The 17,289-nt window shown below is 41.7% G+C and overlaps 1 protein-coding gene across 4 annotated transcripts in view; it reads right to left on the bottom strand.

The window, feature by feature from the left end:
• GOLIM4 (golgi integral membrane protein 4) overlaps positions 1 to 8,054 on the bottom strand; it is a 70,162-nt gene extending 62,108 nt beyond the window's left edge. For 2 of the 4 annotated variants that reach the window (XM_078389679.1, XM_078389678.1), the window contains exons 1-2: positions 7,934 to 8,053; positions 6,909 to 7,519 (exon numbers count right to left, since the gene is read on the bottom strand). In XM_078389679.1, the coding sequence (XP_078245805.1) occupies positions 6,909 to 7,095 (187 nt within the window). In that variant the 5' untranslated portion in view covers positions 7,096 to 7,519; positions 7,934 to 8,053. Of the gene's footprint in view, positions 1 to 6,908; positions 7,520 to 7,933 lie in introns of all 4 variants that reach the window. The other 2 variants (XM_072996166.2, XM_078389680.1) reach the window with 2 other exon arrangements.
• Positions 8,055 to 17,289: the final 9,235 nt, after the last annotated feature.

Here is a 17,289-nt window from a genome sequence, read left to right as displayed (position 1 = left end):
TTCATGTGTGAATCATCATTCATAAAAATGATTTTTTTTAAAAAAAGAAATCATATGATTACTGCCAGTCAGGATTATCTCTCCCACACTTTAGAGCAACAGCAACAGAGAGGATTCCCCCTTTCCTATCTTTCAACCACCTCTTGGTGCGAACAAAAGGCTTGACAGGGCATGATGAGAGTTTAATTAATCTATATTTAAATTATCATAGGGACATCTCCTTAGATAAATTGCTCTCTGATCCATGGCCTGTTACTCTTCTGACTGACTACTTTGGAGCAACAGCCTTTTGTGTGTTTGCTTATTTTTGATAAAAGAAAAGAAATGAAAACATGTACCCAGCTTTTTTGCTTTCAGATGAAGAAAACAATGGGCAAACTTTCTCACTACCTACAAATTTCATGGGTAAGTGCCTGTTATTTTCCAGTCTGGCAAGAACAAAACTGGAGGGCAGAGGAGAGAAGGGCAGACTTGTTGAGTTTTAACTTCACACAAGAACAGGATGTTCATTCCCACCAACCGCTCTTCAAATACATTTTGACAAACCTGCCAAGCTCGCCGGAGGACCGCATCTGCCACACAGTCACTTTTAAGCCAAAATATTTCTCTTACATTTATGCAAGGGATTTGGTAAACACAAATTTATTCATTTGCAACACCACAAAGCTGTTTCAACTTGTGATGACGTTCAAGAGAGACATAATGCGTTCGCGAAGGCTTTCACGGCCAGGATCTAATGGTTGTTGTGGGTTTTTCGGGCTCTTTGGCCATGTTCTGAAGGTTGTTCTTCCTGACGTTTTGCCAGTCTCTGTGGCTGGCATCTTCAGAGGACTGGAGTAGGAACTACATTATCAGTTGCAAATAGGTTAATCTCAACTGGCTTGATAGCTCAGTGGTTTAGCTATCTGGCTGTGGAGACGGAGATTGGGAATTAAATTTGTTATGGTGCCTCCTGCTAGCAGAGCCAGCCTGGGTGGCCTTGGGCAAGCTACACAGTCCCAGGATTTCCCCAGAACAAGGAAATGGTAAACCATATCTGAGTACTCTCTACCAGGAAAACCCTGAAAACAGACTTGATAGCCATGGTCATCATTAACAAGTTCAAACACCAGCCGATGCCAGTATACCACACTGAAGGTATGTATCCCATTTGATTTTGGAAGCTAAGCCAGGGTAGGGCTAATTAGTACTCGAATGGGAGACCGCCAGCAAATACCCGATAATTCCAGGAAGGGCGAAGAAAGAATCAGGGTGGATTTGATTTAAACTAAATTGATTTATATCACAATTTAAATTTTTTAAAAATCTGATTTTTTAAATTTAATTAAACATTTATTTCTTTAAAAAAATTAATTGTGATATGCAATACAGGGCTAGAAGACAGACCAAGGTTCTGCTTGGTATAGGAATACTTCATACATTCGTAATAGACATGGGCACTTTGTATTCGTATCTAGGGAGGCACGGAGGCGGGATGGGGAGTCTCCGGGTTCAGCCAATGAGTGGTCAGCTGCACAAAGAGGTGGGGAAGGGATGGCCAGTTGTCTGGCCGGTCTCCTGCCAGAACTGGTGTACCACGACTGAAGGATGACATCATGCCACACAGAGCCCAGTGAATAGCCTGGCCAGTTTTAGGGGTGGGAATTGGCCTCACTGCCATGGTTTGTATTTTGTATAAAAAGATAAAGGTAAAGGTTCCCCTTGACAATTTTTGTCCAGTCGTGTTCCACTCTAGGGGGCGGTGCTCATCTCCGTTTCCAAGCCATAGAGCCAGTGTTTTGTCTGAAGACAATCTTCCATGGTCACGTGGCCAGTGTGACTTAGACACGGAATGCTGTTACCTTCCCTCCAAAGTGGTCCCTATTTATCTACTTGCATTTGCATGCTTTCGAACCGCTAGGTTGGCGGGAGCTGGGACAAGTGACGGGCGCTCACTCCGTCGCGTGGATTCGATCTTATGACTGCTTGGTCTTCTGACCCTGCAGCACAGGCTTCTGCGGTTTAGCCCACAGTGCCACCACGTCCCTTTTTGTATATCTAGATACAAATATGAAGTGTCCATGTCTAATTCCTAAGCTTAATTCCCATTTTCTTCTTAAAAGGGCGTGTATGTGGCACAGCTCAAGCCTTACATGCAAAAAGCCTGAAGTTCAAGTCCCAACATCTCAGCTAATCTAAAGATAAATAAGTCAATCAATCAAACACCAGCTGATGGAGAAAAACCTGTCTTCCTATGAACCAAAAAACATTTCCCAGTGAAATATGGCAATAGCAAACAAAATTCAAGCTTGTTGGATCTATATTTTTCTTTTACTAGAACCACAAGATCAACTAATCAAAGGCTCATACACTGAGAATCAATGTACAATAAATGTATTTATTGGTAGAAATCCAACAATAAGCCATAACTATAGGCCTACTCTAATTGCAACTTACTACTGTACTGGATTTCAGCTATTGCATTAAAACAACTAATATCCAACTTCATATCGACCAAGCTCAGGGCAATTTAAAAACAGTAAAAAAAAACTTAAAGCAACAAACCTATTTATTAAAACTATTCCCACTTGTATTTATATTGTTCCATCAATCAATACAATGACTTAATTAACTCTTGCTGAATTATTAGCATTGACATATACTGTATATCCAATATTGATGCATAACACAATCCGTCTCAGAAGATGGGAGGACAGAGTTTTCACATACAGTGGTGCCTCGACTTATGATCATAATCCATTCCACCTGTCCTCTGAAGATGCCGGCCACAGAGACTGGCGAAACGTTAGGAAGAACAACCTTCAGAACACGGCCAAAGAGCCCAAAAAACCCACAACAACCATTAGATCCCGGCCGTGAAAGCCTTCGTGAATACTTCAATGTAGCTTTCTTCCAAATAAGCTTACATAGAATCAGACCTTAAGAAAACCAATATACTGTAATAAGTTTGCACAATATCTAAGCTCTCAAGACTAGACATGGGGACAAATATAAAAATAAATCCACATAGTTGTTAAATATCCTTGATTCATCAGGTATTCACTGCTTCATATTCTTGAGGTCCAGAGACCCAAACGAATATGAAGCGACAAATATAACCCTTTTATATTCGTCCCTTCATTCCTTATCTGCTTATGCCTCCGCGGATCAGCTGTTCCTCGGGGGCATAAGCAGAGAGGGGTTTTCCCTTCGGGCAGCTTGCTAAAGCCTGCCTGAAGAGAATCCCACCCCTGGGGCTGGTTTGGTTTCTTCCCCTTTCCTCCTCTTCCTATGCCCACACGGCATAAGAAAAGGAGGGAAAGGATCAAAGGGACCCCCCAGCCGCTGTAGGATCACTTTGATCCCTGCTTTCTCTCTTCTTGCTATGCCCTGCAGGGCTCAGCAAGATTAAGGGGAAAGGGATCAAAGCGCCCACGAGGTTTAGCAAGAGGAAGGGGAAAGGGATCAAAGCAATCCTGCACCCGTGGCTGCACAATCAGGGCATAGCAAGAGGAGGAAAAGCAAAAAACAAAAACAAAAACAAACCACCAACAAATGACTAATCGATTCGTTGTTCATCAGGTCACTGGGGGGGCAATTCATGGTTTGTGAGTTGTCAAGTTTGATGACTCACAAACCAAGACGAAGCGACATTTTGGTGCTTCATCCCCATCTCTACTCAAGACCCCTACAATCTCTCTCACACCAACGCTATGGTGTCTGCCCAGGACTGTGTGAAGAATACAAGGAAGAGAAGTGGCTCCCAAAACAACTCAAGATGCCAAAGTTATTTTGTGCAAGTTCCTAAGGTAATTTCTTCTAAATTAATTTCTGACACACTGCAAAATCTGCATGTTCTTAGCTTGCAGATCACAGCTTCTCCAACCACATTCCTTATCAACATGTCGTTTTGCTGCCTTTTTCCAAAGATCAGCAATCTGCAGGTCAACCACTGAGACTTATTTATGTCTTGCAAATCGCAATGGCTGATTTTCCACAAGGAGAATGTAAACACTCAAACTCCTTTGGAAATCAAGTGTGAAAACAGAGCTATTTTCAAAATACCTGTAATAAAGCTGGTAGCATTTATTTAGGGTAATAAGTGTTTCACGGATGAAAGGCACAGCATTAAAGTATCTGCAGCCCTCTCTGTTATGCATCTTGCAACTTTACAGCAACTTTCTATAACTGTCATGTTGGACTGCAGCACCCTGCTTCCCCAATCAACATAGTGTGCTGGTTGGAGACGATGAGAGACATAGTCTCTCACATCTGAAGAGCACTGAATCGGGAAAGTCTGCTGGATAATATACTCTCTCTCTAGGTCAGTACTATTCCTAGAAGCTGTGGCTAATTTTTCGCCATCCCTTCATGAAACTTTGTGTCTTGCCAGTTCAAAGCTAGCCCATGGGCTACCAGTTGACCCTACCTCATCAGGCATTTGCTGTATATTACTGACAATGGCGAGAATCCCTGTTGGCAATTCATGGATGCACATTTTACTCTGTGTACCTCCTCCCCACAGCAAATTGCTACTAACCAACATGTTGCCTGTCACATTAAGAAACATGCACCTGATTGCACATCAGGTTCAAATCTAGTGACACAACCAGTACCTTGCCAGTTAGAAGCTGATTAATACTTAGACGAGAACCAGCTATTTCCAAATGCCCATCTTCATCATTCATGTCAGAAACAACCCAGTGGTGTATCTCGAGTGGAAGGATCAGCTGAGATGCAGCGCTTGTTGCTCAGGGGACGGATGTCTGAATGTACAGTGGTGCCTCACTTAACGAGTGCACCGTTTAACGACGAATCCACATAGCAATGTTGCTTTTGCGATCGCAAAAGCAATCACATTGCAATGTTTACATAGGCAAAAACTTGCATTGCGATGATCGGTAAGCGTTTCGCTTACCGATCTTTGCATTGCGATGTTTTTTTAAGCAGTTGATCGGCGGTTCCAAAATTGCCGCCGGGTGCCCCAAATGGCCGCTGCAAGTGTTTTCGCGCCCTGCCCTCGCTTACCGAGGGCACTAAAATGGTGACACTATGGAGGAACTTCACTGAACGGTGAGTTTGGGCCCCATAGGAACACATTAAACCAAGTTTAATGCATTCCTATGGGTTTTTTCGATCCATTTAGCGATGTTTCTGCATAGCGACAATTAATTCGGAACAGATTAACGTCGCTATGCGGGGCACCACTGTATTCACAGTCCTCTGATTGCTCAGGGAAGCTCCTTCCAGGTCCCCCCAGAAATATTCATAATAAAGCTGAGCGCACCTCTACAATATTTTCACATGTAACATCCAATTTTGATAAAGAAACAGTTTGAGGAATCTGAAAGTCAGTCACTGCACACATAGACAATTGAAGTGATCCATTATGGGTCACCTTCCACATACGGAAAAGCAAACAATCTTATCCAGGCTTACTTAAAAATATCCTCCAAGTACCTTGTTGCTATAAAACAAGGGTAAGAGCCAACACAGAAACTGTGATGTCCCAACTATGGAATTCCATAGGAGTGGCCAGAACCAGCAGCACAATTATTTGAAGTTCAAAACCTCTTAATATGCCACTGTGTTTTAGCTTGCTGGATCCATTTATTTGATTTTATCTGCTTATTTGTTCTCAATACATGTTTTAAGAATGTTTATTCCATTACATTTTTTTCCAAGTGTATTTATTCACTACCCTGGTATTCATCTGGATAAAGTAGTTTTGAACCTATTAACAAATTAATAAAAATAAAAATGAGACTCACACAATTTAATAGGTTTTACTCCAATTAGATATTTATAGGATTACAGCCAAAGCCTTTTTGTTGTTTTTAATTACTTCCCCACCCCACTGGACAACAGTAAAAATTGGAGGCAGATCTATCTACATACAATTATGAATGACACATACAGAGCAGATAGAAGACACTTTTCCTCCCTCTTTCCTTCAACTGAACTTCAGCATCACTCAACTACTGTATCTTCTTTACTCAATGCATTAATTAGATTATGGAATCTTCTGCTATGAAAGGTGACAATGGTCAAGACAGCCAGAGACAGAATAACTGTGAATTCTGTATAAGTAATTGGGCTGCCATCATCAGTGATCAATGGCTGGGGCCAATGAGACCCAGAGTCAAAAAAATATCTGGAAGGTCATAGGCTCTGCACCTCCTGCTGTAAAGAAAATGGCCAATTACTGTAAATTCAAAGAAAGTATGTCCATTAGCAAATACGTCTACTAGCACAAGAGCTACATCCAACACTCATTTTCAGTCGCAGGACCCTTCAATCTCTAACTGCAATGGCACCGAGATTAACCTCAACAAGAATGGTCATATATCTTCCTTTACTATAGACAGTCTTCCATATGAAAGGTTCTAGAAGACACTCCCCAATTTTGAAGGTGGCATTCAACTGAAGGACTCTTCAAGTTTGAAACACAAAGAGGGAGATCAGAGGCCTCGATGACCATCCACAATCAGCACTCAGGCAGAAAACTCTGGAGCTACATATCTCATCTGGTCACAGATTCCCCCATTTTGTTGCAATGCATTGTAATTCTGTTTCGCTATCAGTATCAGTTTTAATTTTACATCTGTACGTATCAATCACCGTATATTCTTTTATGCAAACCACTGCCTCCCTTTCTGGTGGCCACCACAGCCTTAAGAACACAGCAAAGAAGTACTAATTATATACCAAGCCTCCAACCCTGCAGAAAGATGCGTGTGTCCAACTCTCAACCATCCCACTTGTGGATCCACACAGTCAGAACCATGTGCTGGAATCACAGGCCACATAATAGCAACGTTTCACGTGCTACGTCACAAGAACAAAAAAGGGTGTTTTTTTTTTGGAAGGCCCAACACGGGCCAAGCTTTTCCAGGACCTCTCTTGAGCCTGCGAGAGAAAGAGTTTACCTTGTAACTGTGCCGAAAGCGACTCTTGGTGTTGTTGGTATTTGAGGGCCACGGCCTCCGCCTTCTTGAGCTGGTTCTGCAACTCGTAATAGAGCATCGCCCCGTAGATGAAGCCAAAGACCACCGTGAGGAGCAACAAGGACTGGAGGATACGTTTCTGTTTTCGGGAACACATCCCGTTGCCCATAGTCCCTTCCTCGCGAATCCTGCCACTTGCCCACCTCAACACTTCAGCATGAAGGCATCAGTCGGGGCAACAAGCGGACATGGGGCAAAGTCATACACGATGGAAGGGCCCGGGAGATCTCGAGCCCCTTGGCCAACCTCGGCCATAGACCCTAGGAGCAAATGCCACCTGCTGCCACCTGGCACCCCACTGAAGTTCAGCCAGGCATCTCCTCCACTCAGGCTGGGCGGGAGCAGGAAAGGTCCAGAGAAGGTTGTCGGTAGGGCGATCCAAGCGACTTCCCACGGCCCTGGCTCACTGGATTGGGGGACCTCTGCGGAGGAGGATAACCTCTTGACGGCTTGGAGAGGCAGCTCAGAAGAAACGGGGCATCGTTCCAGCGGCGTTTCCTCTACTTGCAAATTACTTTGGTGGCGCGTTTCCCCTGAAAAACGATCCTCAACGTTATTTTGCAAAAGTTACTCCATAAATGCAAAAGCCGCCTAGAGTGGTCGTAATTGACCAGATAGGCGGGATATAAATAGAATAAATAAATAAAATAAATACATCTCATCTTTTTTTCCCCCCGTTCAGCGGGCCCAGATGATTTCCCTCCCCCCCCTTCTTCACTCTTGCAGGAACGGCTAGGAGGAGATCCACGCTCCGTTGTTTTTTGCCTGTTCCCGACTCTGTTCTCTCCAGCAAGCAAAGCTCGCTTCCCTTTCGCGGAGCTCTCTCTCCAGACACACACACACACCCGCTGCCCTTCGCACCCTCCGGAGAAAAGTTACTTTCTCTCCCACCCACCCCCCGGTTGCCACTTGCTTGCGGAGGAGCGCCTCGCCAGCCCCGCACTTACGTGTCACCTCCGCCGCCCGGGACCCGCGGGGATCCCTCCGAAGGAAGTCCCGCTCCGGCCGCCTCCTCATTGGGCACAGGCCTCCGCCCCGGCCCTCCCCGCCTAGCGGCAGCGCCTCCCCCCATTGGACGCTCGCTCCTTCTGTCTGGGCTCCCGGGAGAGCCGCGCGCTCTCTCCCGCGCCCGCGCCTCCCCCGCCTTGGCTCCTCTTTTTTTTTTTCCTCAGCCTGGAGCGCGCGTGCGCGTCTGTTCTGGAGGCGGGGGGGGGGGGCGCCTACGCTATGAGTTGGGTCTGCTTTGCGCCGGTCGACGGGCTGTGTGGGAATTGCAACGGAGGCTGTGCAAGCTGGGGTCGGACTCACGATGTGCATTCTATACATTTATATTAAGGCGCATTCTTTTCCTGGAGGTGGCAGCCCATTAAAAAAAAAATCAGTCTCAGGAGTTTTAATTGATAAATCATTTCTTGACTTTTGTGTAGGACAAGCAGAGCTTAGAAACAGTTTGTTGGTGGTTTTGTTTAAACTGTCATAATTCCCCAGCATGTTTTCCACACTGGCGCACTCATTTGGGAGATTTGAGTCTCCCGCAGTCACGCTTTGTTGCAGAACTCACGCAGAACTAGAACCTCCCGTCTAATTCTTTGATGGCATAGTCACCTGCAGAATTATAAAGAAGGTCTCCAGGTTCCAGCGCTTGCCATGCCGTGCATAGTCTTGTATGTGCATTATGTGCACCGCCTTGTATGTGCACCGCCTTGTCGGCGGTGGCTCCTCGCCTTTGGAACAATCTCCCTCCTGAGATCCGCGCGGCCCCTACGCTGGGTACATTTAGAACTCAACTTAAAACATGGCTTTTTGTCCAGGCCTTCCCTCCTGCCAGCATTTAATCTAATTTAATTTAATTTAATCTTTCTCCCTTATCTACATATCATTTATTATTTTGGTATGTTTTGTTAATAGTTGATGTTTATGGATTAATGCAGTGGTTCTTAACCTGGGCGATAATGCCCCCCAAGGGCGATTTAATTTTTCAGGGGGGCGGTAGAATGAAAAGGGGCGGCGTGGGGGCGCTGGAGCAGAAGGGGGCGGTAGGGGGGCACTGGAGCAAGCCAAACCTGTTCCTCCAATCTTAATTTAGTTTCAGAGTTTTCGTCTTGAAATTTTTAGTTCCTGCATTGCGGTTTGTTTTTATGCCCTTTTTATATTTCTTTTTGCGTCTTAAAATTCGCTTGCAACTAAATCATTAAATGTTACTTTTTGGGGGGGGCATTTCATTTTCTTGGAATTGAATTTTGTTTTCAGGGGTCATTGGATTTAAGTGTCATAAATAAATAAATAAATAAATAAATAAATAAATAAATAAATAAGAAAGATATTTTATGATGATAACTTCCTCAATGGCTCAAGGGGGCGTTTCTTTCAAAAAGGTTAAGAACCACTGGATTAATGTATACAGTATATGTTGTTGTTAGCCGCTCAGAGTGGTATAAATATACCAGATGGGCGGGATATAAATCAAATAAATAAATAAATAAATAAATAAATAAATAAATAAATAAATAAATAAATAAATAATTTGCCATCAAGTCAATTCTGAGTTATGGACAACCATTTCAGGGTTTTCTAGGCTGAAGAGTACTCAGAAATGGCTTCCCATCCTCTTCTTCTTGGAGGCATCTTGGGACTGCACAGCTTGCCCCTGGCCACAGAAAATGGCTGTACTCACAGGAGGCACAGTGGGGAATCGAACTCCGGAACTCGAAATCTGTGCCACCTTACACCTAAACTACTGAGGTATCCAGCCTGCTGTGTGCATTATAAGACAAAAAAAAGTGACTGGGACAAAACCTGCCCCAACAAATTACTGTTTCTTGCCATAGTGGTATCCTTGTGCCCCGTCAATTCAAGGTCCCTGAACGTCCATACTGTTGTTCGGTAAGGGGGTGATGAACATTGGAATTCTCAGTGCATGTTGATAGTGGAATTTTATAGATACTGTACATTGTTAAACTGTAAACCTGCTCCTAACATTCAGTCCCTTGGAATTGCCTTCGGGTCAGGAAATCCTTAGAATTCACTCAATGCAGATTTTGGGTGAGGTCTGAGGATGCACCAGAAGAAGAATATTGTGTGCTGTGTGTGTTGTAAAATGCACAGACATTTTACAACACACACAGTCCTTCCCTGATAAGTTGATAGGTGCAAATTTTATAAGTTCGTTTTTCAAATTAAAACAATGTTTCTTGATTCATTAGGTTCTCCTTTTCATTCATTAAAAGTTAAATCAAACAGACTAGTTGACAAATCTGTGCAGCCTTGTGCTTTTTGCATGCTCTGAGCTCTTAATATGTATTCATAATCAGGCCTATTGGAGAGTTGCAGATGGCTCTGTGTGAAGGAAAGTGTTTCTGACCCTTCTGTCTCAGAGCCATTGTGCACTATATACACTACAGACAGCTAAATAAGATGTGCCTGATATCTTTATCTTTAGACTGGCAGCCTGCTTGTATACATTGATACACACCAATGTATTGTGGAAAACGAAGCATACATTAGGAAAACTATCACTCTTCAATCAGAGTTAACTCCAGTTCATTTGCATTTGGGTGCACCAGATTGGATAACAATTCTTATACTGTGATGTTTCTCGTTTTTTTCTTTTCTTAGATTAATATTAAAAGCAATTACAAGAACATTTGCAACTACGGAGCTGCTAGATCCAAGTGAGACACACACCCCCCCTGATCCCTCCAAGTATCTCTGCAGGCTGATAATACATAATTCAGGTAAATTGTTATTGGCTAAAATAAAATAAAACCCACCGGCAAATATACAGGGTTAAAATATACTTTCAGCTGGTCATAAGCAGACATTAAATAAAACTTCCCCTTTCCATAAAGGAAACACCTGCTAAAGAACACATTATTTGTCCTCTGGCAAAGTGGCAAAGACACTGTCAAGCTGGACTCAACGGTAAGAGAACTTCACAGCTTATGTGTGGCCTTGTGCCTCTCTTGTACTGGGACACAGAGAATGGCCTCTCCAGTAGAACTTAGAAGTACTGTAATGTAGAAATAATACTTGTAGAATTAGACAAGCTGATGTTGCCTGGAATCATTGCAACAATGCAAAGACTTAAACCCTGATGCTCAGATTAATTTTATATGATTGGGAATGATTGTCTGTTTTCATTCTGGAATTAACCTTTTTTTAAAAAAATAATAAATGCCAGTTGTGACAGACTTCTGTTGTTGTTGCTTTCTTCCCTTGGAGGTCTATAAAATTCTGTAGGACTCTTAGAAAGAGGTTCAGGTATCAGATTCCCAGACCTGAAAGCAAATGCAATAATTTCAATCCACTTGTAAAGCTCATTAGACTTATTTGCTGAGCCTTGGTAACTTATAAGGTTTTGGGACCATTTGTAGATGGTTAGGGTGCTACTTATTAAGGGTGCTACTGGTTATGCATAGCTGGAAACATTTTATGCTGTTTGTCATATTTGCAGTACTTATCTAAGATCCAAGACCTTTGTTTTATTACAATATTAGAACAACTAATAATTTACTAGTTACATTTCTGTCTCACCTTGCCTCTATAGTCAGTATTTTATTTTATTTTATTTTATTGGATTTGTACCCCACCCATCTAGTGCCAAGTCACTACTGTTGGCAGCTATAACAAAGTAACATAAATGAATAAACAGAATTAAATCAATAAGCATGCAACAGAGATGCTCATGGTTCTCCCTTAGAACAATCCTAGGTCAGGTCAGACTAAGACTGGCCCAAGGCTATCCAGTGATTTTTTTTAACTCCCTGGGTATGAAAAGTTTAATTTCCTACATTGCATTCCAGATGAAGTTTTGCAGTTCAGAGCAGAGTTGCCTTAAGCTGTAAAGGACATGTGATGGTCCTCTGATATTCTGAAGCTTTGCAAGTTGCACATTGCTTTTCTTTGATGATTGTTCATTGGAAGGCAACAAGATTCCTTTGCACATTGATCATTCAGACATAGCAGCTTTAAAAAAAATGTCCCTGCAGGAATAATGTTTTATAATTTAGTAGTATATGTGAAACTACTCTTCTTGTCTCTTTCTACTCAGCACACTTTCATTATTGCATCTGTGAGTCTGTGTTCTTTGTATCCTAACAGAATTTATTGTTTCACTATATCTGGCTGTACAGCTTGATAAAGCAGAGACATTTTACTTTAATCACACCATACAAGATGGGGAGGTCATTAGTGAAAGTGATGGTCCATGGATTCAAGACCAACAAAGTACTTATTCGAGTACAATACATAATTAGCTTACAGTATTCAATGTCATGCAGTGAGGTGATGGCAACTGGGTTCAATAGCTTTAGAAAGGGATTAGACAAATCCGGGAAGGGTACCTCTATCAACAGCTTTGAGCAGCAGCTGCTGCATAGCACTTCATGGTTCAAAGGCATCTCTCTAAGTATCAGTTGCTCAGAGACAGAAAGAATGAGGCTTGTTGACTTTATCCCCTGCTTGTAGCATATTCTCTAACTGGCCAATGCTGGAAACACCAGGCCGAAAGGGACAAGATTCCAAACCGAACAAGCAAGGCTCTTATATAATAATAATCATCACCATCATTTTAGAACTGCAGAGGGACCCTATGGATTATTGAGTCCATCCCTTAACAAGGAGGCACCGTGCGGAATCGAACTCCCAACCTCTGACTTCACATGTTTGTGGCAGAGCTTGGAAACATTACTTCTTTTGACTAAAACAACAAAGAACTGGTTTAATTGACATAAACGTTCGTATGTTCTGCGCCCACTCTATCAGGTCATTGAGTCAAGCCTCAGTAGGCAGGTATTTATACACCAGGATGTGTATGGGAGAGGGATCCCCCTCTCACACAGATACTGGATATAGTGACAGATAAGGACTCTGGCGAATAGGGTTCACATCCCCGTTCAACTATGGGAACTCATTGGGGGAGTGGAATTGGTAAAACCACTTCTTAAAAATATCTAATTCACCTTGAAAACCCTATTAAGGTTGCTATAGGTCAATTCTGAGTTGATGGCACAGAAGACACATATGTGCGTATGGGAAGTATTCTGAAAGTGCTAATCCCAAAAAGAAATTTTTAAGCTCTCCTTTTTTTTTGGAAAAGGATATGCAAAAATCAACATATGACAGTGTATGGAATTTCAAAGAAGAATCTTCTGATGTTGCTTGCATAACCTTCGTACACATGCCCTCTATCCAGAGTTGGAAAGGGCACCAAGATTCTGTATACACAGAGATGTATGTAAACATGTCGACATTTTTGGATTCTCTATGTCTTATCTCTTTGCAGGTTGCTGAAGTCAAATATATGACATTTATGTTCAGAAGCCCCATTTTCAGGTTTGAAAGACATACCCAGGCAAATATAAACATAAGCTTTAAAGGTCTTGCTACCCTTTAACAATTGAAACAAAAGTAAATGCATCACCACACACAATGGAGAGTTAAATATAAAATTCAGGATCACAAAAAGTGGTAAGGAAGAGATAGAGTTAAAGTACTTACTATGTAAGGAACATTATAAGCAACACACTTTGCTTCATTAAACCGTATTTGGCCATTAATTAAGATGGGTTATGTTTTTGAAAGCGGATGGGTGGACTTAATGGCAGTTGCCATGCCAGTGGCTAAATCAAATGTCCATACTTAGTAGCTATTGATATAAACTGATGCAGACAGTGTCCAGAATCCTGTTACTTATGCCTGCTGGCAGAACCCCAAAGGTGTATATCTCAGCAGCAAATTGTCACCAGTTAAGAAATCTAGGTTTGTATTTGTTGTTGTGACTGGTTTGTTTGACAATAGATACATGCATATGAACCATTCAGTGCTGATATTTACACGACTGGGCTTATGGTGGCAGGGATACATAACAGGATTCTGGCCAGCATGAAGAAGAATCACCAGCTGGCTGCATCTTGTGATTAGAAATGGGGGTATTCGTATACAGATACGAATATCCACGCACAGCTGGACTTAACAAGAGTTTTTTCACCACAGGGGTGACTCGGCAGCTGTGCAAGGAGACTCGTCCTCTCTCCCCCTGTCTGGAGTTGGGTAAATGAGCGGAAAGAAAGTGGCATTCTGGGAGCAATTGGAAGGGTGACCGAGGCTGCCGCCACTGGCGGACACATGAGTAGATGGTCCGGCTCCTGGGGCCAGTCCCTCGTTAAGTCCAGCTGTGATCCTTGAAAAAGTTTTTGATTTGCCCAGCCCCTTTTGAAGACAGAACAGTGAAGTGGACAAACTTTGGCTCTTTTACTAGATTCATATCCTACGTTTCTCCCAAAAGTGAGACTCAGGTCACCTGAAATGAAACCATTTTTAGTATCAAAACACAACTCACCAATATTAAAGTAATTAACCAAGAGAAAAGGGAACTGTTGGGAGCTGATTAGATTGGGGTGAGTAAGGGGAGATAAATGAAACATATACAAAAGTATGCAAACTCTGGAGAAAGAGATTAAATTATTAAATTAAATTAATTTAATTTAAATAATTAAATTAAATTATTGAAATGATATCATATGTTGGCCTTAAAATGTACATTTCCTTTGTTTGGTGCTTTGTTAATTTGATAAGTCTCAAAATATTCAGAATTGCTGCAAAATGACTTTGAATAGAATACTGTTAGTCTTTCTATAAACTCTGCATAACTTGCCATGGCTAATTGCACCTGATTGGCAAGGTCCTAGGGAGCATTTGGGATGTGCAGTTGGATGTGCAACCCGGCATACAACTGAGACACATACTCGCACCCCATCAATTTGCTTCATTTGACGTGAAAAGTTCCATAAAACATATAAGATCCTGAAGAGGTATTTGGCCTGTAATGATTTAAACCAATAAGGAATATTAATAATGTGCTTTCCATTTCAGTTATTAAAATAATGAATGGTTAATGGATAGCCAAAAAACTTCACCCGTTAGAGTAACAAACTATTTTTTAATGAATAGGGTCCATGATCTGGGACAAAATATTGAACAAGAAGTATAATGCGTTACTGTAATAAGGAAAACCAGTGGGATACTTTTTAAACACTGTTAACAAGTAACAGGAAGACATTATTCTTAAAAATCAATTTTTCAAGCTCTTTTTAATTTCAAGTATTGTTTTATCAATGTTATACAGCAGTACTTGTTAGGACGACCATTGGGAGGAAAATATCAAATATTGAGCGCCACCTAATGGATTATTAATGTAAAATGTTAGGACAAAACTGTTTCCTGTAAACTATGTGAAGACCAGGGCATTATTCCTTAAACTTATGGAAAACTTGAACAAGTTTTTTCTTCTCTCCCTCAGTCTCTTGGGAGCTACAGTTTTCAGGGTGAAGCAAATGGCAGTGTGACCATACCGTTAGACACAGTAACTGAGAGAGAAACCTCAGGCAGCTGATTCTAGGTGTCATAAAAGAGCTGTGGATTTTTTTAAAAAATTTTATTTTTTTGCTTCAGATGCCAAAATAATGGATAACAAGTACCATGGCTTGGAAATGCACGAGACAGGAGGGACAGCACCATTTGTTGTTCCAGATCAGAAAGTAAAATGTGTTTGGCAGCGTTCTGAAGATCTCAAACAAGCAAATAAAATTGCTGGACTTCATGAAATTATAAACCTAGAATTCTTCGGAGAAAACTGTTTCACTGATGGCACTAATAAACTTATTAAAATGTTACATTTCCTCCTACAAATAGCACCAATTGTGAGATAGGATGGTTTTCTGAGACTTTTGTTATGTGTCATTAAGTCACATCTGACTTAATAGTGTTTTATACTAATGCTATATATTATACTATTCTGATAGGATTTTCAACATTTGCGAATTTCCAAGGCTGAGCAAGGATTGAATCCAAGTCTCCTAAATCTTAATCTTCTCAACTGAGTCCGTATGGGCCCCTGGAGGTGCCCTGGCACATTGGAAGGAGCCATAGACTGGAAATAATTCTTCACACACCGCCTTATAAGGTTTGTTATGCTACTTATACAATCCTGATTTGACCTGTATTACTTTCATACTGTGGCCAAAAAATGTTGAGAATGGCTGCAGTAATCCACACTGATTCTCACACAAGTACTGATGATATAATTGAAAAATGATAGATGATTGGTTATAAGTTTTCCCCACCCCACCATAGTTACTGTGTTTACCTATTCCCCCTCTCCACAGTGACTATTTAATAACTTTTTAAATAAAAGACGGTTGCTCGTAATGTTTATGTATGATACTCAAGAGATTGAAAAAGCAATTTATTCACTGGATGAGTCTATATAAGGTAGAGCAGCAAAGGGCAGGCTCCCCCCCCAAAATGCCTGTCTGAAGAAGCCCTGAAAAAGGTTGATTCAATGAGTGACTGCATGAGAAGACAATGTAATGGGGAGACTAAGCCCTCTCATCCATAGTGAAGAGAATGACTAAAGACAGCCAGGCCAGACTGAGGAGAGAAATGCCAGGGAAAACAAAGAGGTAATCCTAATTAGTTGCTAATTAGTGGCCAGAATCCTATTAATTAGTTACGTTCATGTAAATGTGCAGGTGTAAATTGTAGCGACAAATTGCTGCCAGTTAACTAATCAACACTTGTGTCTCTTCTGAGTACCCTTACATAGGCTGGCATGTAATAGAAGGATATGAGCAGAAAGCAAAGCAAAAAAGTAAAGCGTGCTGCTTATATACCGCCCCATAGCGCTTCAAGCACTCTCTGGGCAGTTTACAATTTTTTTAATTATGCAGGCTACACATTGCCCCCCCCAGCAAGCTGGGTACTCATTTTACCGACCTCGGAAGGATAGAAGGCTGAGTCAACCTTGAGCCGGCTACCTGGGATTTGAACCCCAGGTCGTGAGCTGCAGTACAGCGATTTAACCACTGCGCCACGAGGCTCAACATTAATTGTCATTAATTAGAGACAATTTACCACTGCAGTTTATGCCATTGAATTAATGTCGGTGTAATTAAGTAATAGGGTTCCAGCCAGTGGATAGAAAGAAGGTAAGACAGGTACAGAGAAAAAAAAAATGATATTATATTACACATAATGTAATGCCCACTGGAGCAAAACACCCAGTTTAATGTAGCATAATTTTGATTCCTAATTATGTTTGTGAAATACTGTAATTTCATATTTGTGTTTGTAAAACCATCCAGGCATGGCAAAATATTCACAGCTCAGTTTCCTAGCCACTGTATCGGGCCCAACATGGCACTATCATCACCATTCCAAAAAACGGCCAGGGGACAGAGAAAACATAAATTAATTAGATTTCACTGATAGATATGACAAGAGGTTGCTAGAAGAATAAATCAGA

This window comes from Pogona vitticeps, chromosome 3 (assembly GCF_051106095.1).
Source record: "Pogona vitticeps strain Pit_001003342236 chromosome 3, PviZW2.1, whole genome shotgun sequence".
Classification (NCBI taxonomy): domain Eukaryota; kingdom Metazoa; phylum Chordata; class Lepidosauria; order Squamata; family Agamidae; genus Pogona; species Pogona vitticeps.
This window is presented reverse-complemented; position numbering and strand designations above follow the sequence as displayed.